The sequence below is a fragment of the Dryobates pubescens genome, chromosome 13, assembly GCF_014839835.1.
Source record: "Dryobates pubescens isolate bDryPub1 chromosome 13, bDryPub1.pri, whole genome shotgun sequence".
In the NCBI taxonomy this organism is placed as follows: domain Eukaryota; kingdom Metazoa; phylum Chordata; class Aves; order Piciformes; family Picidae; genus Dryobates; species Dryobates pubescens.
In genome coordinates this window covers 31,652,355-31,672,331 of record NC_071624.1, presented here as the reverse complement: position 1 = coordinate 31,672,331, position 19,977 = coordinate 31,652,355, and the positions used below count along the sequence as shown (strand labels likewise).

The window sequence follows — 19,977 nt, the reverse complement described above, 5'->3', positions numbered from 1 at the left end:
AGGAGCAGCTCGGCTCCGAGCTGTGCTGGGGCTGGCATTTAGAAGGCAGCCCCTGCAAACAGTGCCCAGAACACAGCAGCCCTCTGAGTGCCCTGGCAGGACGTGGTGCTGTGCCACCAGCAGAAGCTTCTGCCCAGCACAAGGGGCACAGCAGGAACAAAGCTGCGGGAGGCTGGCGGCAGAGCAGCGCTCAGCGCAGGGCAGCAGCTCTGCCCCGGCCTGGCAAAGGACATTCCCTGCCCCCTGCTCAGAGCTGGTCCTAGGCTCCAGGCCCTGCCCTGCTGTGGCAGGGACAGGGCAGGCCCCAGGAGGCAGGGCAGGCCCCAGGAGGCAGGGCAGGCTCCTCACCTGGTTTTTGTAGATGGTGTAACCTTCCTTCTCGTGCTGCAGCGCCGAGCGGAACTCCGCCTTGCTCTCGTACACACGGGCGACCAAGTGGTGGCTGAGGGAGGGAGGAGGCCTCAGAGGGCAGGCATGGAGCAGAGACCTCTGCACTGCAGCAGCCATGGCTTTCACCTGCTCAGGGCCAGGCTGAAAGCCTCCACACAGCGGGAAAGGAGCCAGGCCCCAGTGGTTCCTTCTCCCCCACCCCAGGCTGGGGCTGGCGCTGCCCTGGGCTGGGGCTGGCGCTGCCCTGGGCTGGGGCTCTGTGACAGGCTGGGAGGGCACCGGCAGGAGCACAGCCTGGGCTGGGGCTCTCCCCTCCTGCACCCTGCAGAGCTGATGGCCACAGCCCTGAGCCGCCCGCAGACATAGAATACATAGAATACATAGAATAAACCAGGTTGGAAGAGACCTTCAAGATCACCGCGTCCAACCCATCAACCAATCCAACTCCGCCCAAGCAACTAACCCACAGCACCAAGCACCCCATCAAGTCTTCTCCTAAAAACCTCCAGTGATGGTGACTCCACCACCTCCCCAGGCAGCCCATTCCAATGTGCAATCACTCTTTCTGTATAGAACTTTTTTCTAACATCCAGCCTGAACCTCCCCTGGCGCAGCCTGAGACTGTGTCCTCTTGTTCTGGTACTGCTTGCCTGGGAGAAGAGACCAACATCCGTCTGTCTACAACCTCCCTTCAGGTAGTTGTAGAGAGTAATAAGGTCACCCCTGAGTCTCCTCTTCTCCAGGCTAAGCAACCCCAGCTCCCTCAGCCTCTCCTCGTAGGGCTTATGTTCCAAACCCCTCACCAACTTTGTTGCTCTTCTCTGGACACCTTCCAGCAAGTCAACCTCCTTCCTAAACTGAGGGGCCCAGAACTGGACACAGGACTCAAGGTGTGGCCTAACCAGTGCAGTGTACAGGGGCAGAATGACCTCCCTGCTCCTGCTGGCCACACTGTTCCTGATGCAGGCCAGGATGCCATTGGCCCTCTTAGCTGCCTGGGCACACTGCAGGCTCATGTTCAGTCTACCGTCGACCAGCACCCCCAGGTCCCTCTCAGCCTGACTGCTCTCCAGACAGCACAGCCCTGAGCTGCCCAGAGACAGCACAGCCAGAGGACATCTGGGGCTAGAGTCATTAACTGGAGGAGGAAGCAGCAGTAAGCCTCTGCCCTGCAGAAAGGGTCTCTGTGTTCCAAGCCAAGGTGGGAGTAACTGGATTCATCACAGCCCAAGGACAGAAATCCCTCCCAGGAGAGAGGCTCAGCTGGGCCACAGGTCCCTGGGGCTCTCTCCACTGGGGAGAGCTGACTTGGCCTAGACTCTGCTTCCCTACACCTGCAGTGCAAAACCATTCCTGTGTGTGGCAGAGGCACTCTGGGAGGTGCTGAACCTCACCCAGCACCAAGGGAGGGCAGGATGCCTTCTGCAGCAGGCAGCTCCATCAACTGCTGGAAACCAAGTCAGACTCTTGGGGGTGCTCAGGAAGATTGATTCCCACCCTGACAAAGAGCAGAAGGGCTGCAGGGTGGTGCTGGTCATCAGGAGAGGGCCACGGCGAGGCTGGGCCCCAGCCAGGTCTGTGCTCAAGGACAGTGCCCGCAGCAGGGAGGAGCAGTCCCCAAGGTGCCAGCCACCACAGCTCCCCAAGGTGCCAGCCATCACAGCTCCCCAAGGTGCCAGCCAACCATCACAGCTCCCCAAGGTGCCAGCCACCACAGCTCCCCAAGGTGCCAGCCAACCATCACAGCTCCCCAAGGTGCCAGCCAGCCACCACAGCTCCCCAAGGTGCCAGCCAGCCACCACAGCTCCCCAAGGTGCCAGCCAACCATCACAGCTCCCCAAGGTGCCAGCCAACCATCACAGCTCCCCAAGGTGCCAGCCACCACAGCTCCCCAAGGTGCCAGCCATCACAGCTCCCCAAGGTGCCAGCCAACCATCACAGCTCCCCAAGGTGCCAGCCAACCACCACAGCTCCCCAAGGTGCCAGCCACCACAGCTCCCCAAGGTGCCAGCCATCACAGCTCCCCAAGGTGCCAGCCAACCATCACAGCTCCCCAAGGTGCCAGCCAACCACCACAGCTCCCCAAGGTGCCAGCCACCACAGCTCCCCAAGGTGCCAGCCATCACAGCTCCCCAAGGTGCCAGCCATCACAGCTCCCCAAGGTGCCAGCCAACCATCACAGCTCCCCAAGGTGCCAGCCAACCACCACAGCTCCCCAAGGTGCCAGCCACCACAGCTCCCCAAGGTGCCAGCCATCACAGCTCCCCAAGGTGCCAGCCATCACAGCTCCCCAAGGTGCCAGCCAACCATCACAGCTCCCCAAGGTGCCAGCCATCACAGCCCCCCAAGGTGCCAGCCACCACAGCTCCCCAAGGTGCCAGCCACCACAGCTCCCCAAGGTGCCAGCCAACCACCACAGCTCCCCAAGGTGCCAGCCATCACAGCCCCCCAAGGTGCCAGCCACCACAGCTCCCCAAGGTGCCAGCCATCACAGCTCCCCAAGGTGCCAGCCAACCATCACAGCTCCCCAAGGTGCCAGCCATCACAGCTCCCCAAGGTGCCAGCCAACCATCACAGCTCCCCAAGGTGCCAGCCATCACAGCTCCCCAAGGTGCCAGCCACCACAGCTCCCCAAGGTGCCAGCCATCACAGCTCCCCAAGGTGCCAGCCAACCATCACAGCTCCCCAAGGTGCCAGCCAACCACCACAGCTCCCCAAGGTGCCAGCCACCACAGCCCCCCAAGGTGCCAGCCACCACAGCTCCCCTGCAGCCACCAGGAGCTGCTCAGCATCTGACCCAGCTCCAAGGCTCTGTGGTAAAGGACAGAGCAAGTGGCACACTCCTGAGAGCTCCCCAGGGCCGACAGCGCTCCAGACAGGCAGCTGCCTGCTCCCAGGCCCCAGCCTCCTCACCACACACACATCTTCCTGCTGGGAGCCCACAAGGGCCATGCTCATCCTGGCAGCCCTCTGGGGCACGCAGCAGCTCCCACAGCTGGGAGCCAGGGCTCGCTGCCTGCCCAGCCCGCCGCGCCGCGGCCGCGCCGGGACACGGGCGGCTCGGAGCCCCCTGACCAGAGCAGGGGGTTGGCTGCAGCCCACCCAGCCCCCTCCCCCGCCTCACCTCAGCGCGACCTTCAGGGACTTGGAGCCGTGGTACTTGGAGCTGATGGCCAGGGCGTTCTCCAGGAAGCGGAGGGAGAGGTCGTACTCCATCACCCCGTGCAGCACCAGGCCGATGTTGTTCTGCACAGGCAGAGGCAGAGCCGGGCTGCACATCCCCTGCCCCACGGACACCGGGGCCAGACAGCTCCTCCCTCCGCTTGGAAAGGCTGCAGCAGCCACAGCCCCCCCAGCAGCCGCCCCTCCGGCTCAAAGGCTGCCGGGAGACCCCCCCTTCCCTTCAGGAGCTCGGTGCAAAGCGGCCAGACAATGGACAGGGAGCTCACAGGGCCAGGCTGAAGGGAGGAACCTGCACAGGGCCTGCAGGCCCTCAGCCCCCACCCTCAGTGTCCCAGTGCAAGCCTCCAGCCCCAGCAGCCTGGCTCAGCTTCCCAGCCAGAGCCAAACCCCTTGGTCACAGAGCCACAGAATGGGCTGGGCTGGAAGGGACCTCCAAAGGTCATCCAGTCTGACCTCCCCACAGTCAGCAGGGACACCCCCAGCCAGAGCAGGCTGCCCAGGGCCTTGTCAAGCCTCACCTGGCATTACCTCCAGGGAAGGAGCCTCAACCACCTCCCTGGGCAACCTGCTCCAGCCTTCCACCACCCCCACAGTATAGCCCAGCAGTGACCCAGGGAGGGCCAAGCAGGGTCCACAGGTGTGTGTGGTGCATGCAGCACTTCCCAGGCCAAGAGCTGAGGCCCCTGGGGGCTTGCCAGGGGTACTCACATCCAAGAGGGCCATTTCTGGGTGATCCTCCCCAAAGACCAGCAGCATGAGGTAGCGAGCGCGGTACAGCAGGCTGAGCGCCGTGGAGAGCTGGCTGTTTGCAAAGCAGTACAGGGCAAGGTGCATCTGCAACACAAGGGCCCAGCACTGAGGCCCTGCACTCTCTGCTGAGCTCCCCCCCTCCTTCCTGCTCCTTCCCTCAGCTCCACACAGACCCAAAGCTCTTCCCTGTGTAGTTCAGCAGAGGGCTCCCAGCCCCGGGGAAGGTCCAGAGCGGGAGCGGTTCATCTGCCGCCCTCCCCCACCCCCAGGGGCACTGCAGGCCTGCCCCAGCTGTCTCTCACTTTCTGGTGGGCATTTCTGTGCCAGGGCAAAGCCCAGCAGAGTTACTGAATACAAAGGGAGGCCCAGCAGGCAGCACCTCCTGCCCCCAGCTCCCAAGCCCTGGGCACCTGCAGGCCGAGCTGCAGACTCCTGACGCAAACACCCAGGGCCTCAGCGTGCAAAACCATCCAAAGCAGAACCTCTGCTGCAAGGGGAGGCCTGGGGGAGGAGCAGGGCTGCAGGGGGAGGCCTGCAGCTGCCTTCCAGACACAGCCAGGCCGAGGGGGTGCAGGGGGAGGAGGCAGGAGGCGCTGCCGCCCCAGCAGCCGTACTCACGTATTCCTGGATGGTGTTGGGGTGCTCGATGCCCAGGACCCTCTCGCTCATTAGCACCGCCTTCTGCTGGTTGCTTAAGGCCTGGGCAGGGCAGAAGGAGCCAAGGGCAGTCACACAGAGGCAGCTGAGCGAAGCAGGGGCTGGGGGGGGGCAGGCAGGAGGAGCGAGCAGCCCCTGCCCAGGCCCTGCTTACCTCGGAGTAATCCCCCATGATGTAGTTGAGTCGAGCCAGCAGCCTCAGGCAGGCACAGATCTCCACATGCATAGCACCATACACATTGTTGAACAAGTTTAAGGCTTCATTGATGAGCTCACAGCCCTCCTTCAAGAAACCTGCAAGAGGTGGGGGGCAGGCTGTGTGGGTGCCAGCCAGCCCTGGGGGGCACTGCAGGGGTCATCTGACCTCCAGCAGCCACTGCCTGGGCAAGGGCTGAAGCTGGCAGGAGGAAAGTGCCACCCTGCAGCCACCCTGCAGCCACCCTGGGTCCCTGTAGGTGACTTCAGAGCCAGCTGCTGTTCCAGGCCCTGATCCTGCAGCAGAGTGGGGAGTGGAGGCAGTGTGGGTTTATGTGGAGGAAAAAACAGCTCTCGTGCCTCATGTTTTCACAACACACAAGGAGACCTTCTGGTGGCCTTGCAGGGCTCCATCAGAAAGCTGGGGACAGAGGTTTGAGCTTTGAGGACAAGGGCTGATGGCTTGAGCTCAAAGAGGGAGGCTCAGACTGGAGAGAAGGGAGAGGTGTTTGCCAGTGAGGGTGGTGAGAGGTGGGAGCTGCCCATGCCTGGCAGGGCTGCAGGGCAGGGGCTGTGGGGCTCCAGCTGCAGAGGGCACTGCTGACTGCAGGGGCTTGGGCTGGTGACCTTCAAAGCTCCCTTCCTAGCCAGCCCAGTCTGTGGCTGGCAGTGGAGGGCAGTGGCTGTGCCACACACCCTCTGCTCCTCCTTCCCCCAGCAGCTGCCTGGGCAGAGGCTGGGCTGTACCTTGCTGAACCTTTGCTTGCCCGCTCTGGAAGAAGTGGAAAGCATCTGAGGCTTTGGGGTTCACATGCTTCACCACAGGGAAGATGTTGAGGATGTCCTCCTCTGTGAAGGTTGGCTTGTGCCTGTTGTCAAAGTTGTACTCCTTCAGCAGGATCTGCAGGGACCAAACACAGCACAGCTGGGGGGCACCCCCTGCACAGAGCCCCTCCTGCACCAGCAGCTGGGGACAGAGGGCTGAGGGAAGGGCACTGCAGGTGGGCACCACCTGGGCAGGGCACAGAATCAACCAGGCTGGAAAAGGCCTCAGAGATCCTCAAGTGTTTATGACCTATCCCCCAACACCTCCTGACAACTCAGCCCTGGCTCCAAGTGCCACATCCAAGGCCCTGTGGAACACCTCCAGGGCTGGGGACTCCACCACCTCCCTGGGCAGCACATCCCAGTGGCCACTTACTAAATGCCTCATCCAGATCTTCCCCTGCTCCAGTCTGGCTCTGCTGCCCATGCCCTGGGACCAGAGAACTGCTCAGGGCAGAGCAGTGCAGCTCTCCTGCTGGAAGAACTCTCTCTCTCTTTCCTGTTCTTTGTAGCCCATGCCTGGAGAGCTAAAGGTTTCCATCTCATACTCCTCTCTGTCTCCACACTGACACAGGAGAGACCCCAGGGCTCACTGAGGCCAGGCTGGAGGTGGCTGTGGGCAGCCTGCTGTGCTGTGTCCCTGCCCATGGCAGGGAGGTTGGAGCTGGCTGAGCCTTGAGGTCCCTCCCAGCCCTGTGATTGTGTGACTGGGGCAGGGACTGCTCCTGGTTAGCTGTGGGAGAGTTCAGCTCTGCCAGCCAAACCCACTGGCTGCTCCTCAGCCCAGCAGTGTCCTGCCTTCACACAGCCTGCTCTCAGAAGCAAGCTCCCTCCCTCCCAACACAGATGGGTGGGAACCCCCCCAGCCCCCCTCTGGGCTGAGATCAAGGGTGCTGAGCTAGTGATGCTACACAATCACCTCAGCAGAAGCTGGGGGGGATTCTGTTTACTGAACTTGCTGCTGGCCTGTCAGCATCCTGTGTGGGTTTGTCAATAGCTTATCTAACCCCCAGGAGGAGGGGAGCATGCTGCAGGCAGCCAGATGAGGCAGCCAGCTCTGGAGCCAGTCACTCCCATGGAATGTTAACCTCCATTCTTCCTCAGCAGCACTGCCTCCACAGCCTGCCCCTCTGCCACCCCAGTTCCCCTTCTCCCCTCAGACCCACAGCTCCTGGGCTCTGTGGCACTCTCCTCCCACCCCAGGGGTGGCCACTTGGCCCTCCCCACCAATTCCTCCTGGGGAATTCCTCCAGGGGGGCTGGAGGGGGTTGAGAGGGAGGGAGGGAAGCTGTGGCTCTCCCCTGCACTCCAGGATGGAAGGGGCAGAGGGAAGCTGTGGCTCTCACCTGCACCCCAGGATGAGGGGAAGGGGCAGAGGGAAGCTGTGGCTCTCCCCTGCACTCCAGGATGGAAGGGGCAGAGGGAAGCTGTGGCTCTCCCCTGCACCCCAGGATGAGGGGAAGGGGCAGAGGGAAGCTGTGGCTCTCACCTGCACCCCAGGATGAGGGGAAGGGGCAGAGGGAAGCTGTGGCTCTCCCCTGCACCCCAGGATGAGGGGAAGGGGCAGAGGGAAGCTGTGGCTCTCCCCTGCACCCCAGGATGAGGGGAAGGGGCAGAGGGAAGCTGTGGCTCTCCCCTGCACCCCAGGATGAGGGGAAGGGGCAGAGGGAAGCTGTGGCTCTCACCTGCACTCCAGTTTTGAGGGAGATCTCCCGCAGCAGGGTGATCTTCTGGAGGTTGTACACCTCAGCTGCTTGGTCAGCATTCTCACTGCAAAAAGCACAGCCCAGCTTCAGCTCCCAGGTGATCTGCTGCTCAAGGACATGCCCCTGCTCTGCCCAAGGTCCCTAAGGTCTGTGGCTGCTGCCAGAGCTGCTCAGCAGTGCTGCTGCCTGCAGTCCCAGGTGTGAGCTGAGCTGAGGCAGAAGCTGCCCCTGCTCTGGAGGGTGCTGCCTGCCTTACCCAGCCAGCCATGGCTGTTCCTTGGGACACTCTGCTTGTGCCTCCAGCTTCACACTGCCTAGCTGCACCTCCCAGCAGGCTCAATCACCACCTCTGTTTCAGGTGCAGAAGCTGCCCTCCCCTTTGGAACAGAAGCTCCCTTCAGCCTGCACCTCCATCTCCACTGACAGATCCCTGCTGGCTGCACCCCTTCAGCTCTTGCCTTCTGCTCCCCCCTGCACCACCCTGGGAGGTTTCCCTTCCTCCTCTGCCTCTCCTCCCTGCCTTTGCCTTCATTTCAAGTTTCAGTTACACTTCCCCCCCCCCTGCTCTCTGCCTGATTTCCTTCTACTCTAAGCCTGCAAACCTCCCTCAGGAGCTGAAGTTTCTATTCAGCCAGCCAACAGGTCCCAAAGGCAGCTCCTGAAAGAGCAGTGAGAGGCACAGCCACCTGGTGAGGCTCCAGGCACAGGGGAGGGCAGTTTGCTCTGCTTACCATTCGAGGCTAAAGTCAAAGTAGTTCTTTGCTTCAGAGCAAATGTTCTTCCAGAGCTCCTGAGGGGTCATGCTGGCCCATGCAGTGTTGTCAGCATTGCCAAGGTTCCTGTTTTTCCTCTTCTTATTCTTCTTCTTGGAGACCAGCTCATCAGCTGGGAGGTGGGCAATGGGATTTGGAAAGGAGCTCAGAAAGCAGTTGAGGAAGTGGCTGATGGCTGCTGACAGACCTGAGAGCTCCACACCCTGCAGAGAGACGCCAGGATCAGACAGCAACAGCTCACAGGCTCTGCTCTCACCCCCAGCACACAGTCCTGCCCCTCCAGCAGCAGGGAAGTCTGCCAGGAGAGGGAAAGGAAGGATGATGTAGGCACAGGAGGTCAGTCTGTCCCTCCACACACACAAGCAGCCAGTCCCATTCAGGGCTGCAGCTGGGAGAGGGACTCCAGGAAGTGCAGCTGAGGCCTGGACAGAGGCAGGAGGGGGAGGATGCTGTGGTGAAGCAACTGAAGCCTCTTGAGGGCAAAAGCAACACTGGCTGAGAGCCAGAGGTGCTAGAGGGAGCAGAGGCTGTGATTTCACACTCAGAAGCCCTCCTCCTGAGCCATGAAGGGTTCCTCCCCGGGCAGGGAAGTTGCTTCCCTCAGCACAGGCCTGCACCCAGGGCAGCACTAAGGAGGTTGGACTTGCCCTTGCTAAGCCCCCAGTGCCTGCCTCGGGAGAGCCCAGGCTCCAGCAGCTCCCTCTGTGGGCAGGAGTCGTTAGAGAGCAGGCAGAGGGCAGCCCCAGGCCGTACCTGGAGGTAGGTCTTGAAGATGTGCTTCGCCGAGCGCGTGATCAGCTCGCCGATCCCGATTTTCTGCCCAGGGGAACAGAGACCAAGGCTCAGCTGGCAGCAGCAGGCCAGCCCTGCTGCTCCTCAGGTGGCTCTCCCCAGGCTCTGCAGGAGAGGCTCTCCCCAGCCCTCGCCCTGCAGCACAGGGAAGAGCCCCCAGGCCGGCACACCCCTGCCCGGGCGTGCTCGCAGCACCTCCCGGCTCGGCCCAGAGCCCGGAGGGAGCACCACAAGTGCCTGGCCCCCAGTCCAGCTGTGACACCTGGCAAGCCCTGAGGCACTGCTCTGTGCTCTGCAGCCCCTGGCCATCATGGAAGGCACTGGGCACTGCTCGCAGGCCCCTCTCCCTCTGCTTGCTCTTCACAGAGGGAAGCCAGCTGGCCAAGCTGGAGTGCACCCAGGGCAGACCCTGCCAGGGCAGCTGCCAGCTGCCAGCCTGAGGCCAGGCCTGGTGCTTACAAAGATGTGATCCAGCTGAGCACGCCCAGGGGTCTTGGTGATGAAGCTGATGACCTTGCCCAGGTACCGCATGTTGATGCCCCTCTGGTGCATGGCCTCTGCCAAGGTAGCTCCATCCATGGGCAGCACTGTGTGGTCCAGGCAGTCCTTGACCTGCAGGGTGTGCACAGCTCTGGTTACTGAGGGCAGACCTCAAGGAGACAGGCAGAGTGTCTTGGGCACAGAGGACTGCCTCCAAGAGCTGAGGGGGCAGCATCCTGAGCAGCCCAGGAGGCAGTGCAGGCTGTGATGGTGTCCAGCAGTGCCAGAACACAACCACAGAATGGTCTGGCTTGGAAGGGACCTCCAAAGATCAGCCAGTCCAAGCCCTTCTGCAGCAAGCAGGGGCACCAAGTAGATCAGGCTGCCCAGCACAGAGACCTCCAGCCCCAGAGCAGGGGCTCTGAGCGCTGCTGTGGCTCTGAAGCCCCCTTCCCCTTGCCATGGCTGAGCCAACTTGTGGAACTAGCAGGCCAAACCTTCTCTGAGGACCTGGCAGCCACCACCTAAACCCTTCCAGTTAAATGCCACAGGCAGCTGTGCTCCCTTGGCTGATAAGGGGCCATGGCCCTTGCCCCTGCAGCTGTGTTGCAGAGCTGATAAGGTCCCTGAATTGATGTCATGGAGCAGCACTCTGTGACACACAGAGCAAGGGCTGCCCACAGCAGCTGGCTGTGCCCTGCCCTCACACTGCTGCTGCAGCATTTGGGCTTCCCTCACCACTGTGCCAACCACCTTACAAAACACCACCCAGGGCCTCTGCTGATTCACTCCTCCTCCTCTTTTTCATTTGGAGGCTAAGCAGTTGGTCTTAAAGACCATGCTGACTACAAGACTGGTGGATTTAGAGCTCAGAAGAAACCTTCCAGCAAGGACAATGCCCTCCTAGGTAAGGCCAACAGCCTCTTGGGGTGCAGGTCACCACTTGGACCCTGCCGGTGCCTGCTGTCCAACACAGGCAGTTTGGAGTCTTGGTAGCTCTTACTGAGGCAGGGGCAGGGTGAGCATCCAGAAGGCTTGGGACTTGCAAGAGGCAGTTTTCCACTACAGATATTGGTTAGAGCAGTTCCCCAGTTCCCTCCAAAACCTTAGTCACCAACTGAGTCACCGTCAGGGCAGCACAATAAGCTGTGCAGGAGGCCCAGGGCCAGGGAGGGTGACTTACGTGGTCTCTGTTGCCCCAGACTTAGCAATAGCTGATAATTACCAGTGCCCAAGCTCTGAGCTGGGCTGAGGTGGGCAGACTGGGGAAACTCCTCCCCCTCCTGCTGGCAGCAGAGGTGTGGGGTGTGTGCTGTTCACCAGGCTTCACCCACGGCACAGGGGAGGTCCCAGCTCGAGGGGAGCTCTCAGGGGGGACATGACTGCTGGGCCTCAGCTCCTTACCAAACCTGGGATCTGGCAGGACAGCAGGAAGGCAGCAGCATCCTTCAGCAGCTGCTTCTGATCCTGCACCTCCTCCTTGCTAGACTCAGGAAAACGAACACCTGGGAGAGCAAAAGAGGAGAGCATGGAACATGAGCTGGGGGAGAGACAAGTCAGTACAGACAGCACAAGGGAAGAGCAGGCAGAGTGATTCTGCCTCCCTGGAGTTCAAGGTGCTTCTTCAGAAAGCCCTCTGCTTCACCTGGGTCAATGGAAGGAGCCTGAGCTGCTCTGCTGGGTCCTTCCCACTCACCCATTCCTAACAGGGCTGTTCGCAGCCTGAACGCTGCTCTCTGGCCACTGCAAAGTGCTCTGCATGCTGCCAGTGCCAAGAGTCACCTGGACAGACTGGAGTGGGAATGTTCCAGTGGGTGGCCCAGCAGAGCTCAGCTGCCAGACACCCAAGAGCCCTTTGCACACCAAAATGAAAACCAGGGTTTGAGTTCTAGCTGCAGAGCTGGTGCTGAAGCAGCCTTGGCAAGCTCCTCCTGAGGCCTTCATGGCAAGCTGAACCCAGCTGCTCAGCCCTTCTCCTGCGAGCTGCATGCACACAGCCTTGGTATTCCCCCCCACACACACAGCCTGGGAGCTGCTTCTGTGTTGCCAAATGACAAACCCACCGACTCCAGCATGGAAAGCAGCAGCATGCAGCTGAGGCACGCCTCAGGAAGGGCACCGTGACCTGCACACCACCACGTCACTCAGTCAGTCCCTGCCCTTCACCCAGCAGTTGTTCCATCTCCAGCTGCTGTTTTCTGTGTGTAAACTATTACCTTAGGATCAGATGAATTTCCTCCCCCCCTCCCTCTCCTCCTTTTCATGTGGTCTAGCAGCTGGGATGCTGGGGAGCGGCGAGAAGCCTCTTGGCAGCAAGGTGCAGGCCTCCCCCGGGCGCAGCGCCGGGAGCCAGCTGGAGCGCTGCGGTCCGTTACCCTTCCCTCTCCTTGTGCCTCGTGGAGAGGCCTGCACCGTGCCCAGCCAGCAGTGCTCCTGGCTCCAGGGCAGCAGGGGGCTTTTCCTGGCTGCAGAGCCCGCAGGAGGGCACAGCCAGCTCTCTGGACACGTACCTGGAGAGAAGATGTCTGGGTTGAAGCGGATGTCGAAGGAGGTGTCGCTGATGGAGCCCACGGCCTTGCACGCGTTCCGAATCACTTCCCTGCTCTTGGGATCCACTGGAGCAGGGAGGGGACAGAATACAAATGAGTGAGGACTTCAGGAAGGGAAACAGAATACAAATGAAGATGGACTTCAGACAATGATAAGCTCAGATGCTGGGGACAGTGCTCCCCAGAGCTGCCCAGCCCTGCCAGCGCCTGCTCCCTTCCGCCACACCAAGCCTCTGGCAGCCCAGCCCTGGCCAGTGCCCCCCACAGCCCAGCCTGCTGCCAGGCTCCTGCTCTCAGGGCAGAGCTGATGGGCTGCTGCCTTCAGAGACACCCACCCAGCCAGCCCCCAGGCTGACTGATTCATGGCTGTGTGAATGGCTCCATGCAGTGCCTGGCCTGCTTAGCAACCACCACCCACCCCTGGCTGGCTCAGCTCCCACCAGTGACAGACCCCAGCTGGGGCAGGAGGCCTGGGCTGCTGCTGAGGGTGAAATACCTGCTCCATCATCAGAGGCAATGGTCTCAGCGAGCTCCTTCACCTGCTCCAGCCCAGTCACGTTCTCCTCCAGCTTGCCCTCCTCGGGCTCAGGCCTCTCGCTGTCTGCAGAGCCATTCTCTGCAGAGGAGCCATTCTCCAGAGCTCCAGAGCTCTCCTGCTTGCTGGCTTTCTGCTGCATCAGCTGCAGTGCAGCCAGCTTCATGAATAAGAGATACCTACAGTGAAGGAGAGGAGGAATTCAGGACGCAGGAGTGTCCAAGGGGGTCACCGCTGCCCTGCCGGGGCAAGCCTGGCATGACAGCTGGCATTACAGACCACACAGCTTCCCTGTGGCAAGGCAGCACTGGGCACCCTCTTCCCAGGAGCTTTCCCAGGTCAAAGAAGTGCACATTAGCTTATCAGGAGCAGCAAAAACCCAGTGGGTTTCCATTACCCATCACAATGGGGAGCTAATCTCCTTGCAGAGGTTACAAATTGCTTTCCACAGGCAGCAGCCAGCTCGGGAAGCTTCTGCTGCCAGCTGCACAGGACCAGACAGCTCAGACCAGCAGCAATCCTGCCAGCAGACCTCAGCAGAGAGAGGGCCAGGTTGTGCTAGCCAAGGAGCAGCAGCAGCACCCCACAGCCCCGGTCCTGCAGGCTGCTGGTCTGGAAGCTGTCCCGGGGCCCAGCAAAGGCTGCCTGCAGGCAGGGAACTGGCTGCTCGGCGGCCAGGGCTCCTCCCTCAGCAACTGCAGGGCTCCTCTCCCCAGCAAGCAAAGCACAGCCTCTGACCATCTGTGAGAGCAGAGCACCTGCAGCCCTGCACCTCGGAAGCAAGAGCATTACCATCACCACACCACGGGGCTCGGGCTTGTCCTGCCTGCAGAGCTCCTGCTCCCCTGCCTGTGCTGAGCCAGCCAAGCGCCACCCCAGCCCGCCACAAAGTGCCTACAGCAGTTCCCACAGCTAACTCCTCTCAGCCTTCAGGAAGAAAGGCAGCATTCAAGACAGCTGGAGAGCCTCAAGAAGCTAAATCCTGCCCATTCCCTAGCCAGCAGGTGCACAGAGTGTCTGCAGGGGTACAACTTGCACGTGTTGGGGCAGGGAAGAACCAAAGCAGCTCTGGAGACGGGAAAGCCCCTCAAGAACCCCTGCAAGCCCCTCAAGAACCCCATCTTCACCTCTCAGTAAGGCTCTATCATTGCCCCTGTGCAGCCCTGCAGAAGGGAGCTGAGCTGCCTGCTTCTGGAGCTCTGGAGACTGGAAAGCCCCTCAAGAACCCCGGTAAGCCCCTCAAGAACCCCTGCAAGCCCCTCAGAACCCCACCTTCACCTCTCAGTACGGCTCTGTGACTGCCCCTGCACAGCCCTGCAGAAGGGAGCTGAGCTGCCTGCTCCTGGAGCTCTGGAAAGCCCCTCAAGAACCCCTGTAAGCCCCTCAGAACCCCACCTTCACCTCTCAGTACGGCTCTGTGATTGCCCCTGCAGAAGGGAGCTGAGCTGCCTGCTCCTGGAGCTCTGGAAAGCCCCTCAAGAACCCCTGCAAGCCCCTCAAGAACCCCTGTAAGCCCCTCAGAACCCCACCTTCACCTCTCAGTAAGGCTCTGTGATTGCCCCTGCAGAAGGGAGCTGAGCTGCCCGCTCCTGGGGGCTCAGCTGGGCGGCCCCCTGCGGCGCGGCGCCGCCTGGGCCCGTGGCCCGAGGGCGGAGGGACCTGGGCTCACCTGTGCTCTACGAAGGCATCCACCAGCTCCTGCCGCAGGCAGCAGAGCTTGTGCCTGTGCTGCTTGGGGAAGCCCATCTTCCTGCACTCGGCGGGCATCTCCTCCCCCTCCACGGGCAGGAAGTTGAGGTCGGGGGGGAAGGTGCGCAGCAGGTCGAGGATGTAGTGCCGGCCGTCGTTGCCGATGATGCCCTTGCACTCCACCGAGGAGCACAGCTCCACCTCCTCGCCCTTGTCGTTGAGCACCCTGTGCTTCTGGATCTTCAGCGGCCTGCTGGTCTTCTCCAGCAGCTCCAGGTACTTGGGGTGCGAGACCACCGTCTTGCCGAAGTCTATGGAGCCGTAGATGACGCTCTGCTCCTGCTCCCGCTCCAGGATGCCGGGGATGATGGACTGAGCCGTCACCCTGTAGCCTCTGTAGTCCACCACCACCGTCCCCAGCGTGTAGAGCCCCTCCACGTCCACGGCGTTGTAGGTCCGCACGCCGTTGAGGTCGTTGGTGGGGGCCACGTAGGCGGCCACGTCCCCCCCGAAGTCCTTGTAGTGGTCGCGCACGTCGAAGCCCAGGCTGAAGAAGATGTTGTTCCAGATGAACATCTGCATCTTGGTCTCCTCGCTGGGGTTGATGGCCATCACGTTGCCGTCGATCACCGCCATCGCCCCCCGCGTGGCCGCCGCCGTGAAGTCGCTGTGCACCTGCGGGCAGCCGGCGGCACCGGGCTCAGCGCCGGGAAGGGAGCGGGGCGGAGCAGGGGAGCGGCCACGGGAGTGCCGGGGCTGGAGGGGACCCCCGGAGAGCAGGGGAGCGGCCACAGGAGTGCCGGGGCTGGAGGGGACCCCTGGACAGCAGGGGATCAGCTACGGGAGTGCCGTGGGTGGAAGGGACCCCTGGAGATTGTGGAATCAGTCATGGAAGTGTCAGGGCTGGAAGGGACCTCAAGGCTCAGCCAGTCCCAACCCCCTGCCATGGCCAGGGACACCTCACACCACAGCAGGTTGCTCACAGCCACCTCCAGCCTGGTTGCAAACACCTCCAGGGATGAGGCTTCCACCACCTCCCTGGGCAGCCTGTGCCAGGCTCTCACCACCCTCATAGGCAACAACTTCTTCCTCACAGCCAATCTCAATCTCCCCACTTCTAGTTTTGCTCCATCCCCCCCAGTCCTATCCCTCCCTGACACCCTCCAAAGTCCCTCCCCAGCTTTCCTGTAGCCCCCTTCAGATCCTGGAAGGCCACAATGAGGTCTCCTGGGAGCCTTCTCCTCTCCACACCGCACAACCCCAACTCCCTCAGCCTGCCTCCACAGCAGAGCAGCTCCAGCCCTCTGCTCCTCCTCGTGGCCCTTCTCTGGGGACCTTCCAGCACCTCCAGAGCCTTCCTGTAATAGAGGCTCCAGATCTGGATGCAGTACTCCAGGTGGGTTCTCAGCAGAGCTGAGTGGAGGGGGAGACATCACCAAGTCCAACCCCCCTGCCAGAGCAGGAGCATAGAACCCAGCACAGGGCACACAGAACACATCCAGATGGGGCTGGAAAGGCTCCGGAGAAGGAGACTCCACAGCCTCTCCGGGCAGCCTGCTCCAGTGCTCTGTGGCCCTCTCAGTGCAGAAGCTCCTCCTCATGGTGAGGTGGAGAGGAAGCTGGGTGTGGCAGTTTTAGACTGGACCTTGGAAAGCTTCCCCACAGATCCTGAGCAGAGAGAGAGCCTTCCAGCAGGCACAGCAGCTGCCTTGGCCTTCCGTGAGCCTGGCTGCTGGCACGGACACAAGCTCCAGGAGCTCATGCAGGACCAGCACAGCTCAGGCTCAGTGGCTCTCAGCAGAAGAGGGCTTAGGTGGCCCCTGTCCTGTTCCTCCACCCACTAGAAGCAGGACTGGCTCAGGCAGCACAGGGGATGAGCAGGGGGCTGCCCTGGGGTCAAGGAGAGCAATTCCTCCCCGTGGGGATGGGAGCAGAGGGCAGATGTGTGAGAGGGACCAGGAGCCCTGAGTCTGCCAGCAGGCATCCTCCTCTGGCAGTTTCTAAAGGGTGGCCCAGGTGAAGTGCCCAGCTGTGCTGTGCCAGCTGTGCTGTGCCAGGGGCAGCAGGGAAGGGGCTGTGAGAGTCACCTTGAAAATGGCTCTCTCCCTCAGCAGCCTCTCGGGCAGGTTCTTGCGCGGCAGCTCCCGGGTGGTCTGCAGCTCCTCGTTCCAGTCTCTGGTCTGAAAGAGTCAAAGCCTTGTGGGATGCAGTGCAGGGTGCAGGGAGGGGCTGGGCAAGGGAGGGGCTCTGCCTTACAAGGCATTTAGTGAGAGAAGGGAGGGGAAGGGGCAAGAGTTGAGGCTGCTGTGGAGTTCAGAAGTGAACTGACAGCAGGAACGAACGCTCCTCGTGAGCAGACTTCATTCAGCAGCAGCCTGGCACAGAGCTTGCATTAGCCCAGCTCATGCAGGGCAGTGTAACTGAGAGCAGCCTCCTGGCTCTGGAGGAGCATGGTGCAGGTCTGATGTGGTCACACTGCAGGCAGCCAGCCACCCATGGGCAGCTGTTACAGCTCTGCACCACTCACAGCCTCTCAGGTTTGATGCTGTGAAGCAGCACCTTGGCACAGTCTGCTCAGAGACAGAAGAGCTGCTGCAGGCCTGAGTGGCATGGAGGAGCCCTCTGCCTTCTGTGCAGCAGCACTCAGAGCCAGGACCTGGGATTTCTAAGCACCCAAGCAGAAGCTGCTCCCCTCAGGGCTTGATGTGCCTGGGGAGCTGCAGCCTGAGCAGCACAGCCCCTGCCAGCACAGCCCCAGCAGGGAGAGGCCTCCTGTGAGCATTCCCTCCATGAGCAAACCCCTTCCAACAAATACCAGAGGCCTACTTGCTAGAAGCTGGGGGGTTCCCAGTGCAGCTGGCAGCAGCACTCTTGCCAGTGCTGGGGCAAAGCAGGACCAGTACCTGTCCAGGTATGTGCTCCTCATAGCCCAGCCTAGAGGTGTAAGCATCCTCTGCCCGTACGCAGTCCATGGCGTGCTCTGCCTGCGGGGCCGTCCAGCTGTACACCTGGAAGGGGGTAGCTATCCTCTCAAAGGGGTGCCTCTGAACCCTGGGGTGGGAAGGAACACAGGCAGATGTTTTCCAGAGGAAGATTTCTTTCTGTTCTAAGAGAGTTTTTGCCTCTGCTGCAAGATCAGCTCACGACACACAAGCCCAGGCCTCAGGGGCAGCACTCGGCACTTGGGTTGAACCTGTGCTGGACCCCACGGCGAGCAGCTGGCACCAGCAGCAGCCTGCAGGACCACCTGGGCTTTCCCAGCTCCTTTGCCCACTTTTAGCCTCAGCTGTATCACCAGAGACCCCCAGCACCCAAGAGGCAGAGGGTGCCCCCTCCCAGCCTGGCCTCAGCTCACACCACCCCACGCAGGTGACAAACCAGCCCACAGCCCCTGCTGAAGTGAAGAAGGAAGCTTCCCCTCCTGGATCTGCCTGCTCTCAGCAGGTGCTGCAGCCTCATCTGTGTTTACTGCTGGCCCAAGAAGCAATCAGGGTAATCATTTCTAAATGGCCAGATAGTCACAGTGGTGGCTGGAGGCCACTGCTAATTTCCAGCCCTTGTCTAGTGTCACTTTCATCTTCTTAATGAGAGCAGAAGCAGAGCTCCTGAAAGCCACACAATGTGCTGTGGGTGTGCACCCTGCTGAGCCCAGGCAGCTCATTAAGGAGCCTCTGAAGGATGACAGCCTCTGCACAGCACCCACTGTCCTGCAGCAGAAGTGGTCCCTGCAGCAAGGGCAGCACAGAACAATGCCTGATTGTCTTCCCTGTTATTAGAGCAGCCAGAGGAAAGGAGAGCAAGGGAGCCTGCACAGGCATGTTTCAAATGGTTCCTCTCTCTCCACAGCCCTCATGTTACTTTCCCTGGTATTCTGTGTTCCAGCCTCTGCTTTGGCTTCAGGGGACAGGCACCTGCTGAGCAGGTCACCAGCCCCCTGGCCGTGCTTCACATGAACTCTTAGCTGCCTGCCCAGCTAGGAAGTCACCAAGTCTCCCAGGAGGCACACAGGCAATGCAGAGACTAAGCAGGGAGCCCCCCATCCCAGGAGCTGCTTCCCCACTGGGAACACAGCACAGCAGCTCTGGGCCTTCCCTGCCCCTGCACAAACTGCCCTGGGGGGCTGGAGTCTGGGCAGGGAGAGAGCTGGACCCCAGCTGAGCTCCAGAGCTGACACTCCCAGGGCAATGGGAAGCTGTCACTCCCCCAGCCTGGCTTTAGGCCAAGGACTGAAATCCCTCAATCTGTGTGCTGGAAGCAAGAGGCACCTCCAGCTACAGCCAAGAGAGACCATGCAGTGGGGAAGGATCAGGGCTCTGGGCTCCCAGCAGCTGCTGTGCTGACAAGTCCCATCAGCTCTGGCAGGGAAGGGCACTCGCAGCAGGGTGCTGCCAAGCCGTTCAGTCAGGTGCTGTGTGGTCCTTGTTGCACAGCCTCTCACATCCCAACCACCCCACCCCTGAGTGAGCTCAGACACAGGCTCTGCGAGCCAGCTCCCAGGGCTGAGCCTCAGCAGGCAGGGCCCCAGGAGAGGGCAGGGGGAGGGGGTGCTGCTACCGTTTCTTCTGCAGGGCAGAGAAGTTTTTTTTGAAGGTAGGGCTGATCTGGTTAAGTAGTTCCACCAAGGAATGACTGAGAAAACTGGGGGTGGCAGGTTTGGGGTTGAAGTTGTATGCAGTAGACCTGCAAGAGAGAAAGGGAACAAAGTCAGGAGCTGCTGTCATACCTGAGGCTTCCCACAGCCTAGGGACAGGATGCATGGCAGGCCCAGCATGGCCTTGCTCACTCCATGGAGACCAGCTGGGCTGCAGGAGCCCTCTCCAGTCTCTCCACAGGAGATACAGCCAGGAAGCCTCTGCCTGGGCCCTGAGGGTTGCATGGCAAATCTGACCCAGACCTCCTTCACCAGGTCCAAGGAAGGCTTGGATCTTCACAGCTGGGAAGGACAGACCTCAAAGGGCTTCCCACACACACCAGAAGGGCCTCTGCCTGCCTGAGAACCCAACAGGAGTGGCCCCAACTACACCAGCCAGTGGGGGCCCCCTCAAGAGACCTTCTCTGAGCACCAGGCCTGCCAGGAGCACTCCAGCACATCCCCTCCCCAGGCGGCACTCTGCAAGGCTCAGGAGGCCACTTGTTCCATGCTCACTGTGCCCCTTGGGCTCCTGGGACCTGCACCCTTAGAGTCCTGACTTTTATCACTGATTTGTGCAGCTCTGAGGGCAGACAGTGGCCTGCAAATGACTCCTTCCACGAGCCAGTTTAACACAGAGCACCTCCACTGCATCCTGAGACTGAAGGTGGAAATGTGCTTCAGCTACCACCTAGGCTTCAGGCTCTCCTCCTCCTCAGGCAGCTTCACTCTCCTGCTGTGAATTAGAGCCTTGCACTTCAAACAGGCAGCGATGGTTGCCCAGGCAATTATCTGCATTGCAGGATCAAGGCCACTCAGAGGA

The 19,977-nt window shown here is 61.1% G+C and overlaps 1 protein-coding gene across 1 annotated transcript in view; it reads right to left on the bottom strand.

Annotated features, from left to right (window-relative positions):
* CLUH (clustered mitochondria homolog) overlaps positions 1-19,977 on the bottom strand; it is a 41,257-nt gene that overhangs the window by 3,578 nt on the left and 17,702 nt on the right. Inside the window, exons 7-23 of the mRNA XM_054166591.1 lie at positions 19,079-19,204; positions 17,428-17,575; positions 16,612-16,704; positions 14,505-15,199; positions 12,797-13,014; positions 12,262-12,366; positions 11,156-11,256; positions 9,731-9,883; positions 9,233-9,295; positions 8,438-8,682; positions 7,686-7,770; positions 5,923-6,076; positions 5,135-5,274; positions 4,942-5,022; positions 4,282-4,407; positions 3,515-3,636; positions 349-442 (exon numbers count right to left, since the gene is read on the bottom strand). Coding sequence (XP_054022566.1) covers positions 349-442; positions 3,515-3,636; positions 4,282-4,407; positions 4,942-5,022; positions 5,135-5,274; positions 5,923-6,076; positions 7,686-7,770; positions 8,438-8,682; positions 9,233-9,295; positions 9,731-9,883; positions 11,156-11,256; positions 12,262-12,366; positions 12,797-13,014; positions 14,505-15,199; positions 16,612-16,704; positions 17,428-17,575; positions 19,079-19,204 — 2,749 coding nt within the window. The remainder of the gene's footprint in view (positions 1-348; positions 443-3,514; positions 3,637-4,281; positions 4,408-4,941; positions 5,023-5,134; positions 5,275-5,922; positions 6,077-7,685; positions 7,771-8,437; positions 8,683-9,232; positions 9,296-9,730; positions 9,884-11,155; positions 11,257-12,261; positions 12,367-12,796; positions 13,015-14,504; positions 15,200-16,611; positions 16,705-17,427; positions 17,576-19,078; positions 19,205-19,977) is intronic.